This window comes from Podarcis muralis, chromosome 4 (genome assembly GCF_964188315.1).
Source record: "Podarcis muralis chromosome 4, rPodMur119.hap1.1, whole genome shotgun sequence".
In the NCBI taxonomy this organism is placed as follows: Eukaryota; Metazoa; Chordata; class Lepidosauria; order Squamata; family Lacertidae; genus Podarcis; species Podarcis muralis.
The window spans coordinates 52410670-52431837 of record NC_135658.1 but is presented as its reverse complement, the minus strand read 5'-3'; the positions used below and the strand labels follow the sequence as shown (position 1 = coordinate 52431837).

The following is a 21168-nucleotide window of genomic DNA, read 5'->3' as shown; positions in this document are numbered from 1 at the left end:
CGGTGTTCCGCGGCACACTAGTGTGCCGCGAGACGTTGCCTGGTGTGCCGTGGGAGGGAGGCGGGCGAGTCGGGCGGCGAGAAGCGGGGCGGCGGCGGAGAGGATCCGCGTCGAGCCGGGGGCGGCTCCACGGTGGTGGTGCCGAGGTTTCTCTCTCCATTCTCCCCTCACACACACACACAGGAAATAACACAGAATCAGCTGACAGGACCCGGCCAATGGGGCGGCGGCGGGGCAGCGCGCGCAAAAGGGAGGAGCGCGAGACAGCGGACGAGGAGGAGGCCGGCATGTCCGGGCGGCAGCAGCAGCAACAACTGCAGCAGCAACTCCCGGCGACGGCTCCTCAAGCCCCGGGCAACCCTACTCCCTCACCGGCCTCGGCCGCCCTCCTGCTCCACCCGCCACCGCCTCCCCCGCCGCCGCCGGCCACCTCGGCCCCGCCACCGCCCCCTCCTCCGCCCGCTATCGCCGCCACCACCACAACAGCCGCCGCCGCCTCAGCTGGGCCCATGCCTGCCGGTAGCGGCGGCGGCAGCAGCAGCGCCCCGGCGCCCTTCCCTCCCGGCGTGACGCTGCGCGCTGATGTCACGGGGCTGTAATGGTGGTGTGCCTCAAGATTTTTTTCATCAAACAAGTGTGCCTTTGCCCAAAAAAGGTTGGGAAACACTGGAATAGAGGACCATTAAATACCAACCACCCTTTCCACAATACAGGATTGGCTGTTTGTCACTATGGCCCTGGCACAAAAAGCAAACAATTAGGCGACAAAATGGGATCCATTATCCTAGTGTGAGGAGCTGCTGGAGGCCAGATTTCTCAAAGGTCACTGGCAAAATTTATAATTCCCAGAAACTGTCTAAAATTCGAGTTGCCTGCACAGAAAACGTTGCTGTAAAAATTGCCCACCCTTCTTCTTGTCAGTTGACCCTTGACTAATATAATTATGAAAAAGGATTTGGAAGCCAAATTCTGGGGGGGGGGGGAGTGTTTTGTAACCAATTGTTTGTAAAAGCATCTGGGGTTTTATTTTTGTGTGTGCATACAGTGTCTGCCCCAAGCAAGTCTCTTGGGAGGCGGCGGAGGAGGCTGGCTCGAAACAGATTTACCATTGATACAGACGCCGTGTTCGCCAGCAGTCCCGAAAAAGAGCCCCAGCAGGCCTCCAACAACAAGGACACTGACCGCTGGGTAGAAGAACAGTTTGACCTCGGCCAGTACGAAGAGCAAGAGGACATTAAAGAAACCGACATTCTCAGTGACGACGAAGAATACTGCGAGCCTCTGCGGAGCACCATGGTGGAAAAAGAACTTCAGGAGCAGCTCCAGGCAGCTTCCATTACAAGCAGCCAGTCGTGCCGAGGCGACAAAGTGCGGTTTGCTTTGGGGACGCATGCGTCCAGAATGACTCAGCTAAAGAAGCAAGCTGCTCTCTCTGGAATTAATGGCAGCATGGAAGGCAACAGTGAAGAGGTCATCTGGGTCCGCCGTGAAGATTTCGTACCACCAAGGAAACTGAACACTGAGCTTTAGAGCTGCCACTTTCTCATTAGATGGTAGGCATAGATGTGCCCCCAACCCACCCCTTACACATTGTGGAGAATGACCCTATGGAATGCACACTTGCACATACAGTTATGGCAGCTAAACTGGTTGAAACCACACAGCCTCCCCCCCCCCCACCTTCTCGTTTCCCTTAAGGTAATGCATAACAGGGGAGGGGGGAGCAAAACAAACTGGAATGAGCTTGAGTCCTTCTCTGTACATTACCAAGGGCTTTATTTATTCGAAACTAATCAGGCGCTGCATATTGAAATGGGATGCATAGATCTTACTAGAATACACATTGCTGTGGTTGTGTGTATGTGGTTTTTAAAAAAACAAAACAAAAATGCATCAAATTTGCTTAAGTTGATAGCACAAGCAGCAAACAAATTGTATATGTGACATGTCAATCATGGGTTCATCTTAAGCAAGGAAGCTTCAAGGAATAAGTCTTTCAGGCTGCAGTATTCTTATATCCCCCTTAAACGTCAACATTTCTCACTCTCATCCAGCAAGGGAGTTCCATGCCAAGAAGCGGACATCAGTGCATGGACTTCCCTAATTTATGGGATGCCACGGTTGGCGTTTGAGTGGAGGGGGGGGGGGAATCTTTCGTTCAGTACCCAGGGGTATGCATGGAGTGGAGCTGCACTGCGCATGCACTGCTGAACAGATATTTGGGGCTGTCAGCTCAGAATGGTCCAGTCACTTGCTTGGGGAGGAACCAGAACCAGGCTCCCCTTTCTCCCATCCCTTCACAAGTGATCAGTACTGACAACACCAAACGTTTGTTTGGCATGGGAGGTACTTCTACACAGTAGCATTCACAAAGCTTACTGTCACCTAGGGAGGATCTCTGGATCCAGCAACACTATGTATATTTTAGGAATGTGTGAGGGGAAATCTGGAATTTATGTTGTGCCGAGTTCTCTTTGGTCTGTGGCTAGTCTGATTTAATGTCAACGTTGGAAGTTCTAGTTTTACATTAAAGAAAAAAAATTATAACAATGCCAAACTCTTTTTTTATTTGAAAAAGAGATCCAAATTTAACACTTGAAAAAGATATTTTTTGTATTTTACCTGAAATGCAAGGGCACAAAGGGATGGGAATTTTACAGTGTTAGCCTGCAATCTTATGCACACTTGCTGGGGACTAAGTCTCATTTGACACAGCAGGACTTGTTTCCGAGGAAAAGTGCATGAGATTGTGTTTTCCTTCCAACTCTAGGATGTAAAGCAACCCTTTTAGAAAGGGTTGAGGATGTTGGTTTTATAGTATAATTCTAAACTGGAAACTCTTAGGGATAATCTTTTTTTTTCCTTTTTGTAAAATAAATATAAAACTGGACAGCTGTACATATTTGAGACTGGAATTAAGTTAGCAATGTCATTAAATAGCTGAGAAACCAAGAGGGTTAAATTAATCCCTGCTGTAAATTCTGTTGGAATAGACAGTCTGCATCTAGGATGAGTTTGATCCTCTGTGGTTGATGAAGTTAGGGCTCAGGAAAAAATGAACATTTTGTGGCCAAAAAACCTGACCTCCTCCTATTATTCTCCTCTGTGATATCAGTGTACTTATTGATTGCTCCCCTGCCCCAACCCACTGTGGAATATGAGCAATGCTCTGAACAATAAAACTTCTTCTTTTTTTTCAATTAAAAAATTCTTATTTAAACATCTGTAACAGGGTAAAGTTGTGACCGAAATTTAAAGATTTCCAAATAATTTTTAAAGAGCACTTTTTCTGTTTAAATATTTATATAGCTTTCCCATTTTAGTTTTGATCTGCGGGAAAAAAAAGGGGGGGCAGAGAGTTTTGTTGTTTGGTTTGGGGTTTTTTGAAGGGATCATTTTTGTATCTATTGATGTTTGACACATTAGTAGGTACGCTGAAAGCCTAAAATTTTATAATAGCTTTAGGGATTCTATTTTATACAATCAGCTGTGGCTATATTTTGAGACGTGAATGGAAAAATGTTACCGGGCGGCAGCACCAGCTGCCTTGTGTCCCAGCCAATATTGGAGTCTCACCCGCACTATATTCAGTGTTTTGAAAGTTTTATTGTCTTTAACTTTTGCAATCTCTTCATTGTTTTCTTAAAAAGCTTTAGCAAGGTTTTTACACCCTGTGTTATCTCACTATATTTAAATTCAAGTCGGTTGTGTACCCATTTATTAGACATGACAATGTTTTAGCTGTCCCCAGTAGAATACAATAAGCTTGTCAAATGCTGAACGTCCTGTACTTGGAGGGTGCCATTGTTCTTGTACATAACGTCATGAACTGTCAATGTCAAAGGTTCTTATATATTTCTTTTATAAGCTGAAAGAAGGTCTATTTTTATGTTTTTAGGTATATGAATGGAACGTTGTAAATGCCTGTCAAATAAAACAATACGGGGGAAAATACTGGAATAGCGTTGTCATGGCTGCGTGTGGCTATCCTGGTCTCTTTCAGTATAGACTGTTCCCTTTGCCTAACGAAAGAACATCAGCACAACCCAGGCAAGCCTAAGCATTCTTAAAATTCCGAAAGTACGTTCCAGCCCATGTTTAGGTTGCCTATTGAAACTGATGAGACTTAAGCCGGCCTTAACTTTGGCCGAGTAGATCCCCTCATTTCAAATACACACACCTGTTTCTTGATCCCAACATATGTAGCACAATACAAGTCCTCTTATCTAAACCTTGAATTTCTTGCAGATCTGGTCCTGATTTGGCACTGCAGGTCAGTTGTGACTCAAAGTTTCAACTGTGCTGTCCTTGTATCTATTTTGTAAGAGGATGTTGGGTAACATAAAGTGCACACCCGCATCACTCTTTCCCCACAAACAGGGCAGGCTTGCACATTCAGAAATTCTCTAAGTCTTGTGAACAAACAAGAGAGGTGCACAGGCTATGGGTATGCATGAACACCTATTTCATCCTTTTCTTCATCAATCATCTTCGTTTTCCCACTTAAGGACCGCTGTGGCATGAGACCCCTTTCAGCCTAACAAGCTGAGTGTGATCCCTGGGCGGCTTTGTGGGTGGGTGGTCTTCTGGGAGAGTTAGCTGAATGGGATGGGGTTGCATTCCCTCTGAAGGAGAAGAGATATAGTGTGGGAATACTCCTTGAACCACCATTGTCATTTGAGGCTCAGGTGGCCTCTGTTGCTAGGAGAGCCTTTTGTTAGCTTTGTCAGCTCTGGACATTCCTGGATAGTGATAACCTGACCACTATGATCCATGTGCAGGTAGCCTCAAGGCTGGATTATTGCAATGCGCCCTATGGGGGGGGATGTTATTGGGTCTGGTCTGGAAGCTTCAATTAGTGCAGAATACTATGGCTAGACTGCTGCTGGGAACTGACCTCCAGCACATGGCACTGGTGTTAAAAAACCTGCACTGGCTTCCTATCTGCTACCAAACTAAGTTCAATGTTTTTCTACTAGCCCTGGATAACTTAGGCCCAGGATACCTTTAAGGGCCACCTTGCCCTGCACACCCTAAGACTATCACTGAAATCATTGGGGAGAGCACAAATTAGTTGTTCCCTATGGGCCAGAAGCATGACTCATGCCATCAAGGAACCGTGCTTTCATTGCTGTGGGCCCATCTCATCCCTACTGAATTTTGTACATGTTATATTTTAAGCCACTTTGGAGAATCATGTAGCGAAAAGTGAGACGCACCCCCCCCCCCCCATTTAGCAATTAAATTAGCAGCTTATAAATTCTGCTACTTTTCTTCCATTTCCAGGTCCTCCATCTATGGTGGGGAGGATACAGCTGATCAGTTAGGAGAGGGGGCAGGGTATGCAAGGGGGAGAAGAAGAGGAGAAGTCCAATAGTGCAAGTGGGAATCCTTGCCTTGGTAGGATGTTTATTTAGCATTGCATTGGATACAAGCCACTCTTTTTCAACTTCCATTGAACTAATCTCATTTTGGTGAAATACCTCCTTTGAAATTCGCCGTGTATTGTTCACCATCGGCATGGATTTTGGCTAATATAATTGCACCAAACATTGATTTATAAATCAACCAACCATACAAGGACGAATTTGATTTAACAGCGGGAAGTATTAGTGAGAAGAGGTTACAAGGTAAGTGTAATCCAGTAACTTGCACCTGGTCCATCACAGTAATCATGATGTTTATACAGGCACTTCCCTTGGTTCACAGGTGCTGTGGCTGACATTTGATAAACAATAGGGAATCCTAGCATATTTTGGCTTTTAGATTTTCGGTCTAAAAGCTGCCACTTTTCTTCAAATACTTCGAAAGCACATTAATAACAAAATTCTCTTTCCAGTTTTCACTCTTCTGTTAAATTAATGAAAGAACTGGATCAGACCATAGGCCCAGTTCATCTATCATTCTGTTCCCAATCCCGAATTAAATGTCTGCACAGTAGATGTTCAAGTCTGCCCTTCTGATATCTCCTCTGTTCTACCTGATGCATAATCTGACATATGTTTCATAAAACTTGAGTCAGTTTCAAGAACATTCTCAGATACTTCTATCTAAGCACTGGGGGAGCAGCTGTTGGTACAAAAATGATGGTGTGTGTGTGTGTGTGTGTGTGTGTGTGTGTGTGTAGATGCACAGCTCTAAACAGAGTCTTTGAACGGCAGCCTTCCAGAGGTAAGCCAGCTGGATGCCATGCTACATCTGTACACCCAGAAAGGAGTGGATTTCCAGATTCCTTGCTTGTCTGCTATTGAAGGGACATGCAATTTGATTCAAGTTGGTGTCAGTGAAGTTTGCTGAGCTAATATGTGCCACTGTCTATTTTAATGGTCTACATAGTTTTTTAAAAATGAAACAATCTCAGTTTTAATTAAAGCACACACTATATGCCAGGTGCCATGGGGTTTGAACCAGGACCTCTGTGTATTGAGGGCTGAATCATTGCTCTGTATGCCACCAGGACTGCTGGTTAGAAAAGAGAAATGGAGACAGTTGAAAATGAGACATTTGCTCAACAGCCCAGAATTCTCCTCCCTTGAGGAACTGTGTGACCCCAGAGGGCCAGATTCTTGCCGCTCTCTGATGAAAAGCTGCCCTCCACTGGTCTGAGTATTTTATCAGAGAGCAAGGCCAGCAGGTTATCTTTGTACATTAACAGACTAATGGTTTTCTACTGGCCTGGATGTCTATAGAAATCTTTGGTAGCATTTTTCTTCCCAGCCATTGTCCTTCATTATCATTGTCCGGTCATAACTGGAGCCTCTAAAAGCCTCTCAAACAGCCAATTTTGTGCAAATGTCACAAATTTCTTCTGCTAATTTGTTCTTTTTGAAGGGTGGCAGCAATGGGAGTGTTTTCTGATCTTGCTCAACCCTGGCTGTTTTATTATCTGCTTTTAATAATTCTGCACTACTCTTTTTTTCCAATGAAGTTAATTGCATGCGTAACAGTGCATAGATCAAGCAGCCAAATGTGTTGACCCTAAAAGGCTAGCTGGTCTGGAAGCCTCGCTTGCAGCATATTGATGGTCAAGATGACCCCTACCTAACTGGTAGCAGCTGTAGCACTGAGCTCATATGCATTTCACATGCTTTGATGTAGCCCCAGACATAGCTAGAAGGGGAGGTAATGATTAATACCATCCACCTGTGTTCCCAGGTGACTTAGCCTGCCAGGGCCTTTGTGTATCTTTACTTGAGTGCAGACAAGTAATCTCCTTGCTGTGGAGTCCATTCTGCAGAATGCTGTGATCGGGGCAAGGAGGGAACTGTTGGACCTTTGCTGTAAGTTTGTAACCTTCTTTAATAAATTGTTAGACCTGATGCATCTTTCTTTGGAATCCCTGCATTCCTGAGCTCCCGTGAGTCCTCCCCTGGCTCTGCAGGGCGTTTCACCAAGCTATTCAAACACTAAACAAAATCTTCAAGATAATGAAATGCAATTATAACCACACTGTGGTGTTTTGTATGTGTCTTTCGGTTGACTTGAATGAAGCAACTCTCATAAGTAAGAATGCATAATAAAGCTAGATAGGTGCTTCCTGCCCACTGCATCCATTACAATGAAGGCCACTAGAGGGGAAATCCTTTACAAAAAATAATAAAGGAGCAATGAATAAGCACAGATCCTGTAATGATAAAATAACACCACTGGACAGCCTAGTGATGGTTGGAGGAGAGCCATGCGCTGTAATGGATCAAGGAGACCTCTGCAATTTTAAGCCACTGAAGATGTTGAGGTTTTGATGCCTTTATGCAATTTTATGTTGATTGATGTTGCATGAAATTTATGGCAAAGTTGGTAATCAAATATAGATAACAGGCATCATATAGACATATGGCCCCTGGTGGCAGCCTGCACACCCAAGCGAAGACGTCAAGTTAATAAGATAAGAGCTAATGTTATTTTTTGAATGCTGGAAAATGTATAGAACACATTTACATTGGTCAAAGCATTAAATGTGAATTTCGATGCCAAACATACTTGTGGTTGTAAAATTTACAACCCTGTAGTTCAACAATTTTCTGATTTCATAGATTTATTGCTGCATAGTAATTTCACGTGGAAAGAAAGATTTGATGACACTTATCAGTAAGATTAATTGGGAACATTTCTGTTGTGTGGCCAGAAGGGGGCAGTCCGTCCTTAAGAAAAATGTGTAAAACCTTGATTGATTGATTATTATTTTTTTGTAAAATGTAAGCACAGTGCTATTTGGGTTTTGATCAAAATTAAATTAAAACCAGGAGGCCTTTTCTGCTTATTTGGATGTTGTATTTGCCGCTGGAATGGAATACAGATAGATATAGAACAATGATCCTTCTAGGTTGCATTTGAATTTTGCGTCATTCAATCAGGAAAAAGCAATTTTAAGGGATGAATTTAGATTTGCTTTTAATTTGAGGAAGATTAAAACTTTTAATTAACTCTCTAATACCTCCTTTAGGAATGGAGCGCCTTTCTAGTCTTTTAATCATTAATCACAAAATGGCCTAATCGTGTTTGATGTAATAATACCAGTTTAAAGCAGCCGACTTCTTAGGGACGTAGTAAGCTGCCTTATACCAGGTCAGGCTAGTTGTCCAATTAGTCCTCTGTTCTCCACTGTGACTGCAATGCTCTAGGGCAGGGTTGGTGAACATGTAGCACAGCAACATCTGTAGGGCCACAATTCCAGTTATTTATATACAGTGGTAACTCAGAAGACAAACAGAACCCGTTCTGGAAGTCCATTTGACTTCCAAAACATTTTGAAACCAAGGCATGGCTTCTGATTGGCTGCAGGAAGCTCCTGCGGCCAATTGGAAGCTGCGTAAGCCACGTCAGATGTTCGGGTTCCAAAGAACGTTCGCAAACGGGAACACTCACTTCCAGGTTTGCAGCGTTCGGGAGCCAAAACGTTTGACTTGCAAGTCAACCAAGGTACAACTGTATTCATTTCCTTTATGAAATGAAGCAGTAAAAACACACACAGAAGAATTGATTGCGTAAAAACAGCTAAAACATTTTCACACATGTAAACAATTTCACACACACACACACACACACACACACACACACACACACACACCATACGCTTCTACCCCTGCTTGCATTGCTCACTACCCCTCTCTGTCTGCCAGCCCCACCAACCCCCTTGGCCTCTTGCCGACACCCCTCCACTCACAGCTCCGTCATCCCTCCCATGCTGTTCTGTCGTCAACTTTTCCCCCTTACAAAAATATAGTATAGTATACCAAATGTGCTAAGAAATATAAAAAATAATTAAATCACCTGGTTCAGGCTTCCCCATAACTGTCGTTATTGAATATGTGGATGGGTAACACGAAAGCTTGTTGCTTTGGAGATCTTTTGACATGGATGTAAGCTGCAGCTAGGATTTCAATAGCCCAGCAATGAAAAACCTTGAAAAACCTGCTTTTGTTTGTGTGGTATAAGAACATACGGAATTTGGCTATTGTGGGGGAAATACAAATCAGCTATGCGTTTCCAAGGTGGGAGGGTGGAGGATCCAAAACATTTCTGTGTCATCTGGTGGGATGTTATTTCTTATGCTTTGGACCTAGATTGTCAATATTCACCATCCACGCCAGCTTGGCAAATACAGATGTCTCAATTCATACTGGTGTGTTACCATTTCCTTTTCTTATTATTTATTTATTTATTATTTGCTATGTATATGGTATGATATAATATAATATCCTGCAACTTCACTTTTGGGCTGTTAGTAATGTCAATGAAAATATATAAAAACACAGAAAAGTGGTATCTCGGGTTACAGATGCTTCAGGTTACAGACTCCACTAACCCAGAAATAGTACCTCTTTGCTTCAGGATGAGAACAGAAATTGTGCGGCGGCAGCAGCAGGGGAGGCCCCATTAGCTAAAGTGGTGCTTCAGGTTAAGAACAGTTTCAGGTTAAGAACGGACCTCCAGAATGAATTAAGTTATTAACCGAAGGTACCACTGTATAGCAAGATACAGTGGTACCTCGGGTTACATACGCTTCAGGATACAGACTTCGCTAACCCAGAAATATTACCTCAGGTTAAGAACTTTGCTTCAGGATGAGAACAGAAATTGTGCTCCGGCAGTGTGGCGTCAGCAGGAGGCCCCATTAGCTAAAGTGGTACCTCAGGTTAAGAACAGTTTCAGGTTAAGAATGGACCTCCAGAACGAATTAAGTTCTTTACCTGAGGTACCACTGTATATATATCCACAATTTAAAATGTGCCGCCGCCTCGAGAGGTCCGGAGGGTGGCAACACAAGAATGGGCCTTCTCTGCAGTGGCTCCCCATCTGTGGAATGCTCTCCCCAGGGAAGTTCACCTGGTGCCTTCATACACACCTTTAGACACCAGGCAAAAATGTTCCTTTTAAACTAGGCCTTTGGTTGATCTGATTGACATCCTATGCCCTTTTAAAATGTGGTTTTTTTGGGGGGGAGGGGGCTATTGGGTTGTTGTTTTTATTTTTATTATGTATTTTGTGGTTTTATATCTTGATTTTATTCTGTGAACCGCCCTGAGACCCGCCTCCCCCCCCCCCGGGTATAGGGCAGTATATAAATTCAATAAATAATTACGTAAATAAACACTACATATATGAAGTAAATTCAAGTCCAATACAGATATACGATGCATAAGTCTTCAGTTAGAAGGCTTGTTGGAAGACAAATGTCTTCAACAGGTGGTGGCAGGACAGTAGACCTCAGCTCCTGCTGCTCAAGGAGCCATGAGCAGAGATGCCTGATAACCTCCATCTGGCCATGTAAATGTTCCTCAAGGCATGAACACTTCAGATGTTCTTCCGTGAGCAGGACAGATGTTTTGTACTCTCTTTTAGATATCTAAGGAAAAATATGAATTGACTGGTGAATTGGAATACACACTGACAATTCAGGTGAAAATATGGAGACTGCACACCAACAATTTTATAGACAGTTTTTAAAACCTTGGCATACATTTTGCACCCTGTTATGAAACCGGCAAGACTTCTTGTCTTGTAAAGCTGCACAAATTTTATCTACATTCGATTGTTTACTTTCTTGGCAAGAGAGCAAACATACTCTAACAGATGTGTCTGACTGTGCACTGTGAGTTTTACAAACCAAATTTATCCTTACACCAAGCTATGCCTGAAGCAGGATTCTTTTATGCATTGCTCTAACCAGTGCAGCCTGGAGTCAAGCGCACATTGTATTTCTGTCCAGTCATTATTCAGGTAACAAACCAGGTTCTCCAGCGACCTCTGCTATTATCGTTGGTTTCTCCATTTCACTATTTGAGATGATGTTATCCAACCTGGTACCCTCCAGAAATTGCTGGACTATAACTCCCATCATCCCTGACCATTGCCTATGCTGGCAGCACTAATGACAACTGGATGCCAACAACATCTGGAGGACCTCATACTGTTTACTTCTGACTGGGATAGCCCATAGTTGTTGTTGTTGTTTTAATGGATATTTTGAATACAGTAAGAAGCTGGATTTCAGTTTCTTACTTTCTGATAGCTCTTGGGCTAAGAATCCTGCCCAAGATTCTTCCAAGCTTATATTTTGTATTTGATCAAGGTCTGTGTGAAGAAGCTGTTGCTATATTAAAGGAACTAGTTGGTTGGAATAATATATTGCTGGAGAGGCAAAGGAGGCATGGAGTTCAGATTAGATAGAAAGTTGCCTCACAGAAGTAGTACTAGCAAGCATGTCTTATCATCCCTCTGGGCCCCTCACACAAAGCATGTTAATCAGTTGGGCCTAGCAGTAATTGGGGGTCTTGCAATCAGATGTGCTGATTCGACTTTATCACTGGAACTTTATTACTGATTATTTTATTTATTGAATTTGTAAAACCACCCATTGATAAATATTTCCTACGTGAATTATTGACTAAAGAACATTTTTAAAAGATAATAAATTGTTTCACAAATTCCAGTTCTTCAAGTGGTGAGAACTTCAGGGATGTTACATGTATCTGGGTTCTGTTTTCTTGGAGCGAAGCCAAAAAGAGACTTAAGGAGTTGTTGTGATATATATAGTTTATTTACACATATATACAGGCAAGCATAGGACGAGGTACAGCTAAACTCCAACAGATATCTGAAAGTTCAATGCTTCAGAAAAGATTTCTAGGGTGACATAGCCAGCTCCCCAAATGTTGCTGGTTTACAGAGTTTAAAACTGTTGCGATTGGTTATTATTTCATGCCAAGATCATAATAATTCAGGATGAGCAAGTGAACACTCTTGAAGGAAACAGTGGCAAATAAATTCCTAATTTTGTTGCAGTTGCCATACAGAATAGTGTGCATAACCGTCTTCCCCATCTTGCTGGCATCCAGGTACCGTCATCCCTGACCATTGGCCAGAGTTTATGGGAGCTGTAGTAAAAAAAAAAAAAAAAAAAATCTGAACAGCACTAGTCTGGGGAGGGCTAATATATGACATCATGAATGAGGATGAAATGTTATATACACAATGCCCATCCACAAAGGGCTGGAACCAGAGATCATTCTGCAGAAGGGGATTGGTGGAGGATAACTTTGGTGCCCCATTCTCTCTGGTAACTCGTTCAGTCCTTTCAAAGTTCTGGAACTTTCCTGGGAACTGTGGTATGTGGGGCTGAGGAAGAAGGAAGGGAGTGCAGGAAATCAGATAGCGGTAACTTCTATGAGTGGGAGGTCCTGCTCAGAGAGAGTGTCCGCACCTCATCTATGACCAAAGAGATTTGCTTGTAGTACAACAACTCCTAACACAAGATAAATAATATATAGTCTATCCTTGTTTTGGCCAAAGTAATATCCTGTTGAGATGGGAATGATTCTGTTTGTAACCTTGAACATCCTTTTTTAAAACCCCAAGACTCTTCTCTTTCCTTGCCCTGCTGTTCTGACCACATTTTTCAAATAAATAAACTGAAGTTGCCCTTCTTGAGATACCAAAGAGAGAGAAGTCTGTGTATGTAATGCTCTGTATGTTGGACCTTTTTTCGGGTAGCCCCAGGGGTTTTGCATTCACTCCTCCAGAAACTGTAGCTGTTGGGTAGAAGCTAGCTATTGTTCAGTTATCATTCCAACTGAAGCAATTAATTTGAACGCTGTTGGAATAAGTTGCTACTCAGAGGGGGAGTGCTTCTGCCTTCAAGGGGAAAAACAGAAATGTGAGCTGGTTTTTGTTTCAGAGAAACAGCTTTGAAGAAAAGGGTATTGCTATGGCCTCATGCCAGGGCCTCCATATATACTGTCTCCTTCTTAGTCTCCCTTAGGTTAATAAAATTCTTTTTCTCGGCACTGTCTTTTGGCATAACACACCAGATGCTTGCAGACACTGCCAAGGTCAAAAAGGTTTGTTAGTGATGGAAACAAAGCAATGAAAAGTCAATTAACTGAGCAAAAAAGCGCCCAGCCCTTCAACCTTTAAGCCACTTACTGTAGGCCCAACTCACTTATTTTCATATACAGGTATGCATAGAGGCCAGGCCCTAATATTAGGCAAAGTGAGGCAACTGTCTCAGGTGGCAGCTGCTGGAGGGCAGCAGTGGCAGCCCCTTGGCTGTCTCTCCTAAGGCCCCCTGGCCATTTCCTGCTGTTAGAGGACCAAGCTGTATGGCCTGTCCTGGCCCTCAGACGCAGAGGAGGGTGTCATTTTGTCACCATTGTTGGAGTATGATTCAGCTGCCAGTTCAGCCAGTTTCTGTAATTGAAATGAGGAGGGGACCCCATCTTGTCCTTTGCCTCAGGCTATGTGCACCCCTCTCTCATCAAGATAGTTGGTGTGGGACTTAGGACCCTGCAGATCAAAGTTCAAATCCCCACTCGTGTAAATGTGGTAGCAGTACTAATAAAGTGTGTGTGAATGAATGAATGCCTGTATTGCCCTGGCTTTCTCTGACCCATAAAGTTAGACCCTGAATTCCTGTTTTTACTTGTTTTTATACACTTTTATACTTCTATTTTACTGCTTTTACATTTTGTGTTATTGATATTGTTTATTAATACTGTACACTCCTTATAGATTTTTAAATATAAAGTATTTTGTAAATATATTTAAATAAAATGAGCATTTATAGAATTAGGTGCATGGTTGTTGTCTTTTGTTGTTGTTTTTTTAAAAAAGCATCTTCAGAAGGTAAGCAGCTTAATCATTTCTCAGCAACCTCCCCCCCCCCCCCCCCAGTTTTAAGACGATATACCTTCTTGTACTCTCACACTTGTGGCAGTGTATTTTGTAATTCTGCTGTGTGTAATGACAGCAATTTATCTTGGCATTTTTATTTTAAAATAGTACAGCATGAAATGGCCACCACATTGAATGTATATACATTTGTATGAATAAATAAATAAATATATTCTGACAGAAATCAATCTAGCCTACTAACAAAGTGGCAAGACTTGTGTTCACAATCCACACTGAGGAAATTTCTGAGATCTCTGAAGCAACTGATCCCAAAGTTTTAAGGGTACTTTCCTAACCTTTAAGTTTCTCTATAGGTCTCATCTATTTAGTTTCCAAGGGATTGCTTGTGCTATTAAATAAATAAAAATGCTTTGATACTTTGCTGGGTCAGCATTTGTAGACTGGATAGTATCTGTCTTTTTACAAGTAGCTTCAGAATGAGTAAAACAGTTGATCAGTAACACACAGGTTTTGTCCTAGAGATAATATGGAGAACAAATGATTTTGAAATACAAGCAACAGCTGAAGAGTTGCCTTTCGTGGGCCTGGGCCGGTTGACACATTTGTGGGAAACTGTTTCTAAATATTGATTGCTGTTGTTGAGTTGGTGTGCATTTGATTTTTTGTGTGCGTTTTTAACTCTTGTTAGATAATCTTATGTGTAAATTGCCTTGAAACACTGGAGTAGAAGGTGATTAATAATTCAGTGATGATAATAATATTAAGGCCCAGAGACTGAGGGCTAGGAGATTAAAGATCTCTTTCCCTCCTGAGCTATGCATGCCTAGCCGTGGAAGTTAACAACTTCTAATGCCAGGCTGTTGAAGAACAATTCAGTAGCAAGACAAGTGGAAACTGAGTTTCAGAGAAGTGACATGAGTTGACAAAGCTGTCATAGGAGGTTAGTGTCAGAGTTCATACACAGGTATTGTTACTCCCATACCACCATGGCAACAAAAATGCATTGTTGCAAAAAGCCTGCTCTCTTTATGTTAATTGTATGTTGACATGAAGTTCACCTCCCTGGCAGTGCACTAATTTGAGCTTTGTCAGACAGATAAAGATATTAGGCTAATGCTTTTTCTCTCTCCCCTGAGTGCAAGGTTTTAGTCAGTGAACAGAATTAATTGTGTTGATGTAATGGCATTAATGTCTCCTCCAAATGCCTGTCTGCTGTCACGGTAGGTGAGGGATTTGACAAGTGTAATATTGCTGTCAGGATTTTTTATTATCTTCCAGTTATCCAGACAATAAAAGCCAGCCATTTGGAAGAGAGCATGAGGAGGCATTAGGGCGTAATGAGGTTCAACACGGGGACCAATTTTGTTGATGGAAAAAACCAAGTGTGACAAGGCCCTTTGATTCAAAACATTTCTGAACCTGAGGCAGAAGTGCTCCTATAGACTGCATAGGATAATGTACACAAGGGATAGTATGATACGTATCTCTTTCACAGGACCCACATTGCCCGAAAAAACTGAACAGTTGAAGGGGTGAGGCAGAAATGAAATCTTCCTGCCTCACAAACAGATATTTGGTTATTTCAAGTGTTTCATGATTCAGGATATGCATCTCTAGTGTTTGTGTAAGGAAATATTACTGGAATCTAATAATGGAGGTATACTACTCTGTGCTTGTGGGTTGTGATCATTCCTCAGGACTCAGCTTTCACAGTCCTGTAAGGATGGCAAGTCCTCCAATATCTCTGGATTTTATCCGTTTTCCAGTTCTCCAGTGCATGTTGGTGTTTCACAAAAGGTATTTCTCTTATTAGGGAAAGCAACATAGCCTAATGATAAGCAAAAATTTGCATGTAAAAGGTCCCAGATAGATAGACAAATTTGTCTCTGTTTCCCTCAGTTACTTCTCCACCCCCCCCCATTTTTTAAGTTCATCACATTTCCACATTAGTTTGCAATAAAAACTGCCCTCAGAAACATTTACCTGCATTTTATTGCACATTTCTCTTTATACACACATTTTTGTAAGTAGTTTCCCTTCAGTAGAATGCATTTTAAATGTTGTTTTCACTAATGTTTGCATTTTTATGCACACTGCCACCTACCATGTTCATATTTTTCCTTGGAGAAGTGCAGATTTTTCTATTCCTGAAATAGTATGTGGTGACTCAATTTTTCTGTAAAACAATTTTTTAAAAAATAATTGAAGGAGAAACAACTCCATTTTGAGCACATCAATGATAATAATATTTCAGGGGAGCTAAGTGCTGTCTGTACTATAAAACAACATTCCTAATCACGTTACCTACAGTTATTCCTTTTCCTTTTCCTTCTGTGATGGGACCCCTATTTGGGGACCTCCCTGGCTTTTCTGGCCCACGTAGGACCAGTCTGGATAGTTGGCCTTGGTGAAGATTTGACGTTTTCTCCCCCCAAACAGTTTTTAATCTGGGCTTCCACTGAAATGAGGCTGCATTTTAAGTAGTATTTTAACCTTGTTTTTAAGTTGTATTTTAATCAATTGTTTTTATACCTTGACTGGGGAGGGCGGGGTATAAAAATAAAATAAATGAAATGAAATATTGTGGACTACAGCTCCCATGAACCCCAACCAGAAAGGACAATAGTAAGGGATGATGGCAATTTTAGTCAAAACATCTGAATGGCACCAGGGCAGGAAATGCTGCAGTATTGCAAAGTATTTGCCATTAAACATTCTTTTATTATTCATATTAAATTGTGTGCAGTATTAATTCAGATGTTACACAATTACATTGGCCTTGGCAATAATTTAGCTTTGGCAGGGCAAAGAGCAGCTTTTCAGGTTTCCTTATGTCATTTCTGCATAGGCAAATTTTGCATTTTTGTTTTCTTCTCTGTTTGACTCTGTTAATGTTATTGCCCTGAGTATAGAGGAAAAGAAATGAACTGAGCCTGTGAAAACCAAATCCCACCTCCCTGAGAGAAACTGCTCTTGCAAGGAAGCTCTGCTTTTTGTGCTTGATGGATGCTTGACTGCACAAGGCCTTAGATTTGATAAGGGGAAAAGCAATGAACTTCTTGCAAGCTGCAAAAAGCAGCTGATGGCATGAAATAAAAATAAATTAGCTTGAAGTACTTAAATGTAGAAGAAAAAGATCTAATCTTCAGAGAGCACAATAGGCACCCATAATTAACTGAACAAAAGCCACAGATTGAAACAAGAAAGTGACAAAAGGGTTTAATTTTTTTTTTTTAAGGCATTGGTATTGATTTCAGCTCTCTTCTGCCCATACAAAAAGTATTGGAACCTCTGGTTGTAAGGTTCAGAATAGGCTTTTCCAACATGGAGAAAATGAATCCTCAGCTCTTAATCAAACAGCAATATTTTTGGCCTTAACCAACCAGAATGACTGTTCCTGTTAATATTGCTCCAAAAACAGCCCCTCTGTTGTCATTTGGTAAGGAACTGCGAAGACATGCAAACATTCTAGAAACAAGTTTGCAATAAAAAAGTAAACTTATCCGCTTAGACTTTCAGTGAAATGATATTGGACATCACTGATGGGGACCTTAAAGAAATGACACAAAAATGCTTTTCTCACCTTCCTGCTAGACACCAGAGGCAGAGATAGGAATATTAGGGGTTAGAAAATTATCTCCACAGGAGAAATTGACACAACAGATTAATGCAACCACTAGTTATCCTCAGGCTAATAACTGTAGAGCACAGCCTTATCCAACCTGGTGCCCTGCAACAGCTGGCAGGGGCTGGTGGGAGTTTTTCCTCAAATCATTTGCAGGGCACCAGGTAGGTGAAGGCTGGTATGGTCCCAGTACTTCAATTTTATTTCTTCAGAAGTATAGTGGAAAGTAACAGGACTGCTCCATTCTGCTTTGGGCAGACCACACCTGGAGTCCTGTGTCCAGCTCTGGACACTACCATTTATAAGAAGGAAACTGGAATATGTGCAGAGGAGGGCAACCAAGATTAGGGTTGCCATACGTCCAGAATTTCCCGGACGTACCTGGCAATTGGCTATCAGAAACTGTCGGAAATTGTTGAAACCCAATCGCATAAATCACAACCCATGTTGGCAGTGTTGTTTTGGGCAATTTTATTTAAAAATAGCTCAGAAATGTCATTTTTTCTCAAGATTTTGTGAAAAAGGTCAACAAATTTTCTGCCTGGATTTTCACTGTTTTAAATGCAGTGGTACCTTGGGTTAAGTACTTAATTCATTCCGGAGGTCCATACTTAACCTGAAACTGTTCTTAAACCTGAAGCACCACTTTAGCTAATGGGGCCTCCTGCTGCTGCCGCACTGCCGGAGCACGATTTCTGTTCTCATCCTGAAGCAAAGTTCTTAACCTGAAGCACTATTTCTGGGTTAGTCTGTAGCCTGAAGCTTATGTAACCTGAAGCGTATGTAACCTGAGGTACCACTGTATGGCAACCCTAACCAAGATGATCAAGGGTCTGGAGACCAAGCCTTTTGAGGAATGGTTGAGGAAGTTGGGTATGCTTGGCTTGGAAAAGAGGAGACTGCAAGGAGATATGATAGCCATCTTCACATATCTGAAGGGCTGTCACATGGAAGATGGCGCAAGCTTGTTTTCTGCTGCTCCAGAAGGTAGGAGCCAAACCAATGCATTCAAATTCCAAAAAAGGTGATTCCAACTAAACTTTAGGAAGAACTTTCTGACAGGAAGAGCAGGACTGGACTACCTCAAAGGGTGGTGGACTCTTCTTCAATGGAGGTTTTAAAGCAGAGTTTGGATGGCCATCTGTCAGGGACTCTTTAGCTGTGATTCCTGCATTGCAGGGTGTTGAACTTAGATGTCCATTGGGGTCCCTTCCAACTGTGTGATGATTTTATGAGTATATTCTGACAATTGCTCTCATATGGACCATATTTTAAACTGACAACTTAGAGCTGGAAGCGTTTCTTTACCTTATAATTCAAGTAGTTTCTTAGCATTCTATCTGACATTCTTCATTCATCCGGCATTGGTATGCATACACTATGAATGAACAAGTCCATCATTACATTGATGTAATACCTCCGAATTGCTGGAATAAATATTGATTCGCTATGCTCACAAATAGTTTAAGGCATTTAATATGTCAAAAAGCCGACATAAGACAGAGCCACAGTGCTGTCATTCTAATTCATGGAAGCAGTTGAATTGTAGTGCAAGCTAAAGGGCTTGTCTCTGTTTATGTAAGTGCTCAAGTCCATGTGACCTGTAACACTGAAGAAAATCCCACTTTAATTAAGGATGACTGCAAGGTTAAGCCAGAGTTTTTGCAGCTAACTCAAATGTGAATTTCCTTTGCACTATCAGCAATATGTTCATGATGAACAATTTCCAGAAAGTATTTACATTTGAAGTTAAAGGTCACTTTAACTTGTTAAAGGTCACTTTAAGTTGTTTGCACTTTACCCTGATTGCAAAAATACATAATTGGAAGTGAGTAGCATATATTAAATGTTTGTTTATTTGATTTATTAAAACAATTATATCCCACCCTCTTGGTTCAAAAGCACCACTCAGGACTGTGTGTGATTCATACAACATTCAAATTTACAATTTCAGACGTAGAATTCTACCACTGACTGGGCTAACACAATTCAAGGACTGACTGGCATGTTAGTAGCAAGCAGCATTATGGGCTTGTTTTTGATGTTTTTTATATTGCCAGCTTCCCTCTGTGGCTGTCTCTTTTTCTCTCCAGCACTCAAGTATATAGTTCCTACAAATATAATTGAAAACCAACAACAACTAGGCTTTCTTGAATAATCCTGATTGAATATCAAGTTATGTGTTTTCCAAAAGTGAAAATGGCACACAATCAAACTATTATTTAACATTTGGGATCTTTTTCTTTTCCTAATTGTTGGTATTCGAACTATGTCCCACAGACCCCCTGGAACCTTATCAGCAATTTTTTCAACTAAAATAGTGCATTGGTGCTTGCCCATATTTACTGATAACCTAAAATATTTCCAGTGATCCTCACAAATTATAGTTCTAATGACCACAAATTATTATTGTGGGGCTCAATTCTAGCAAGTATTAAGAACCTGAACATTTTTAGAATCACAACCTTTATTGCCTTGAGAAACTAGAAATTCCAGAAACCTTTCCCTCTTCTCTATATTCAGCACCACAGATCCTAAAATCCCCAAACAGATGGAACATGTTTTGAAAATATATATCTTTTGTGAGCAGAATAAACTGGGTTTAAAATGATCCAAGTAAGATTGTTTTGGATTGAGCTATACTGAATTTGTGTTCTAAAGTGAAGGAAAATGATCTGGGCTTTGAAGTTTCCTTTGATAGTTACCCAGCAACATCAGACAAGGATAAAGTGGGAAAAATATTTGTGATTATGATCCTTCAGTTTAGGAAATCAGTTGTTTGCACTTTACCCTGATTGCAAAAATACATAATTGGAAGTGAGTAGCATATATTAAATGTTTGTTTATTTGATTTATTAAAACAATTATATCCCACCCTCTTGGTTCAAAAGCACCACTCAGGACTGTGTGTGATTCATACAACATTCAAATTTACAATTTCAGACGTAGAATTCTACCACTGACTGGGCTAACACAATTCAAGGACTGACTGGCATGTTAGTAGCAAGCAGCATTATGGGCTTGTTTTTGATGTTTTTTATATTGCCAGCTTCCCTCTGTGGCTGTCTCTTTTTCTCTCCAGCACTCAAGTATATAGTTCCTACAAATATAATTGAAAAGCAACAACAACTAGGCTTTCCTCCACCCTGATCCCCATGACTTGGGTATTCCTGGCAGAAAGAAAAGCTGTACCCCCTCCCCTTCTGTGTAAAGTCCCTAAAGCTACTGAGGCAATAACATGGGCTACAGAATTGCTTTCCCAAATAGCCAATTTTCCCACAAGCTTCTGTAGAGCTTTGAGCACTGTGCAGCTTGGCACTCCAAACTGCTTTATCCGTTTGAAAATTTTTAAATCCACATTTTCCTTTTGTCAGCTTACAGCAGATAAAATACAATAAACCCAGTTGATA

The 21168-nt window shown here is 41.5% G+C and overlaps 1 protein-coding gene across 13 annotated transcripts in view; it reads left to right on the top strand.

The window, feature by feature from the left end:
* Positions 1-2141, top strand: part of TIAM1 (TIAM Rac1 associated GEF 1) — a 194497-nt gene extending 192356 nt beyond the window's left edge. For 12 of the 13 annotated variants that reach the window (XM_028727008.2, XM_028727009.2, XM_028727005.2 and 9 more), the window contains one exon: positions 1046-2141. In XM_028727008.2, coding sequence (XP_028582841.2) covers positions 1046-1530 — 485 coding nt within the window. In that variant the 3' untranslated portion in view covers positions 1531-2141. The remainder of the gene's footprint in view (positions 1-1045) is intronic. The other variant, XM_028727010.2, reaches the window with a different exon arrangement.
* Positions 2142-21168: the final 19027 nt, after the last annotated feature.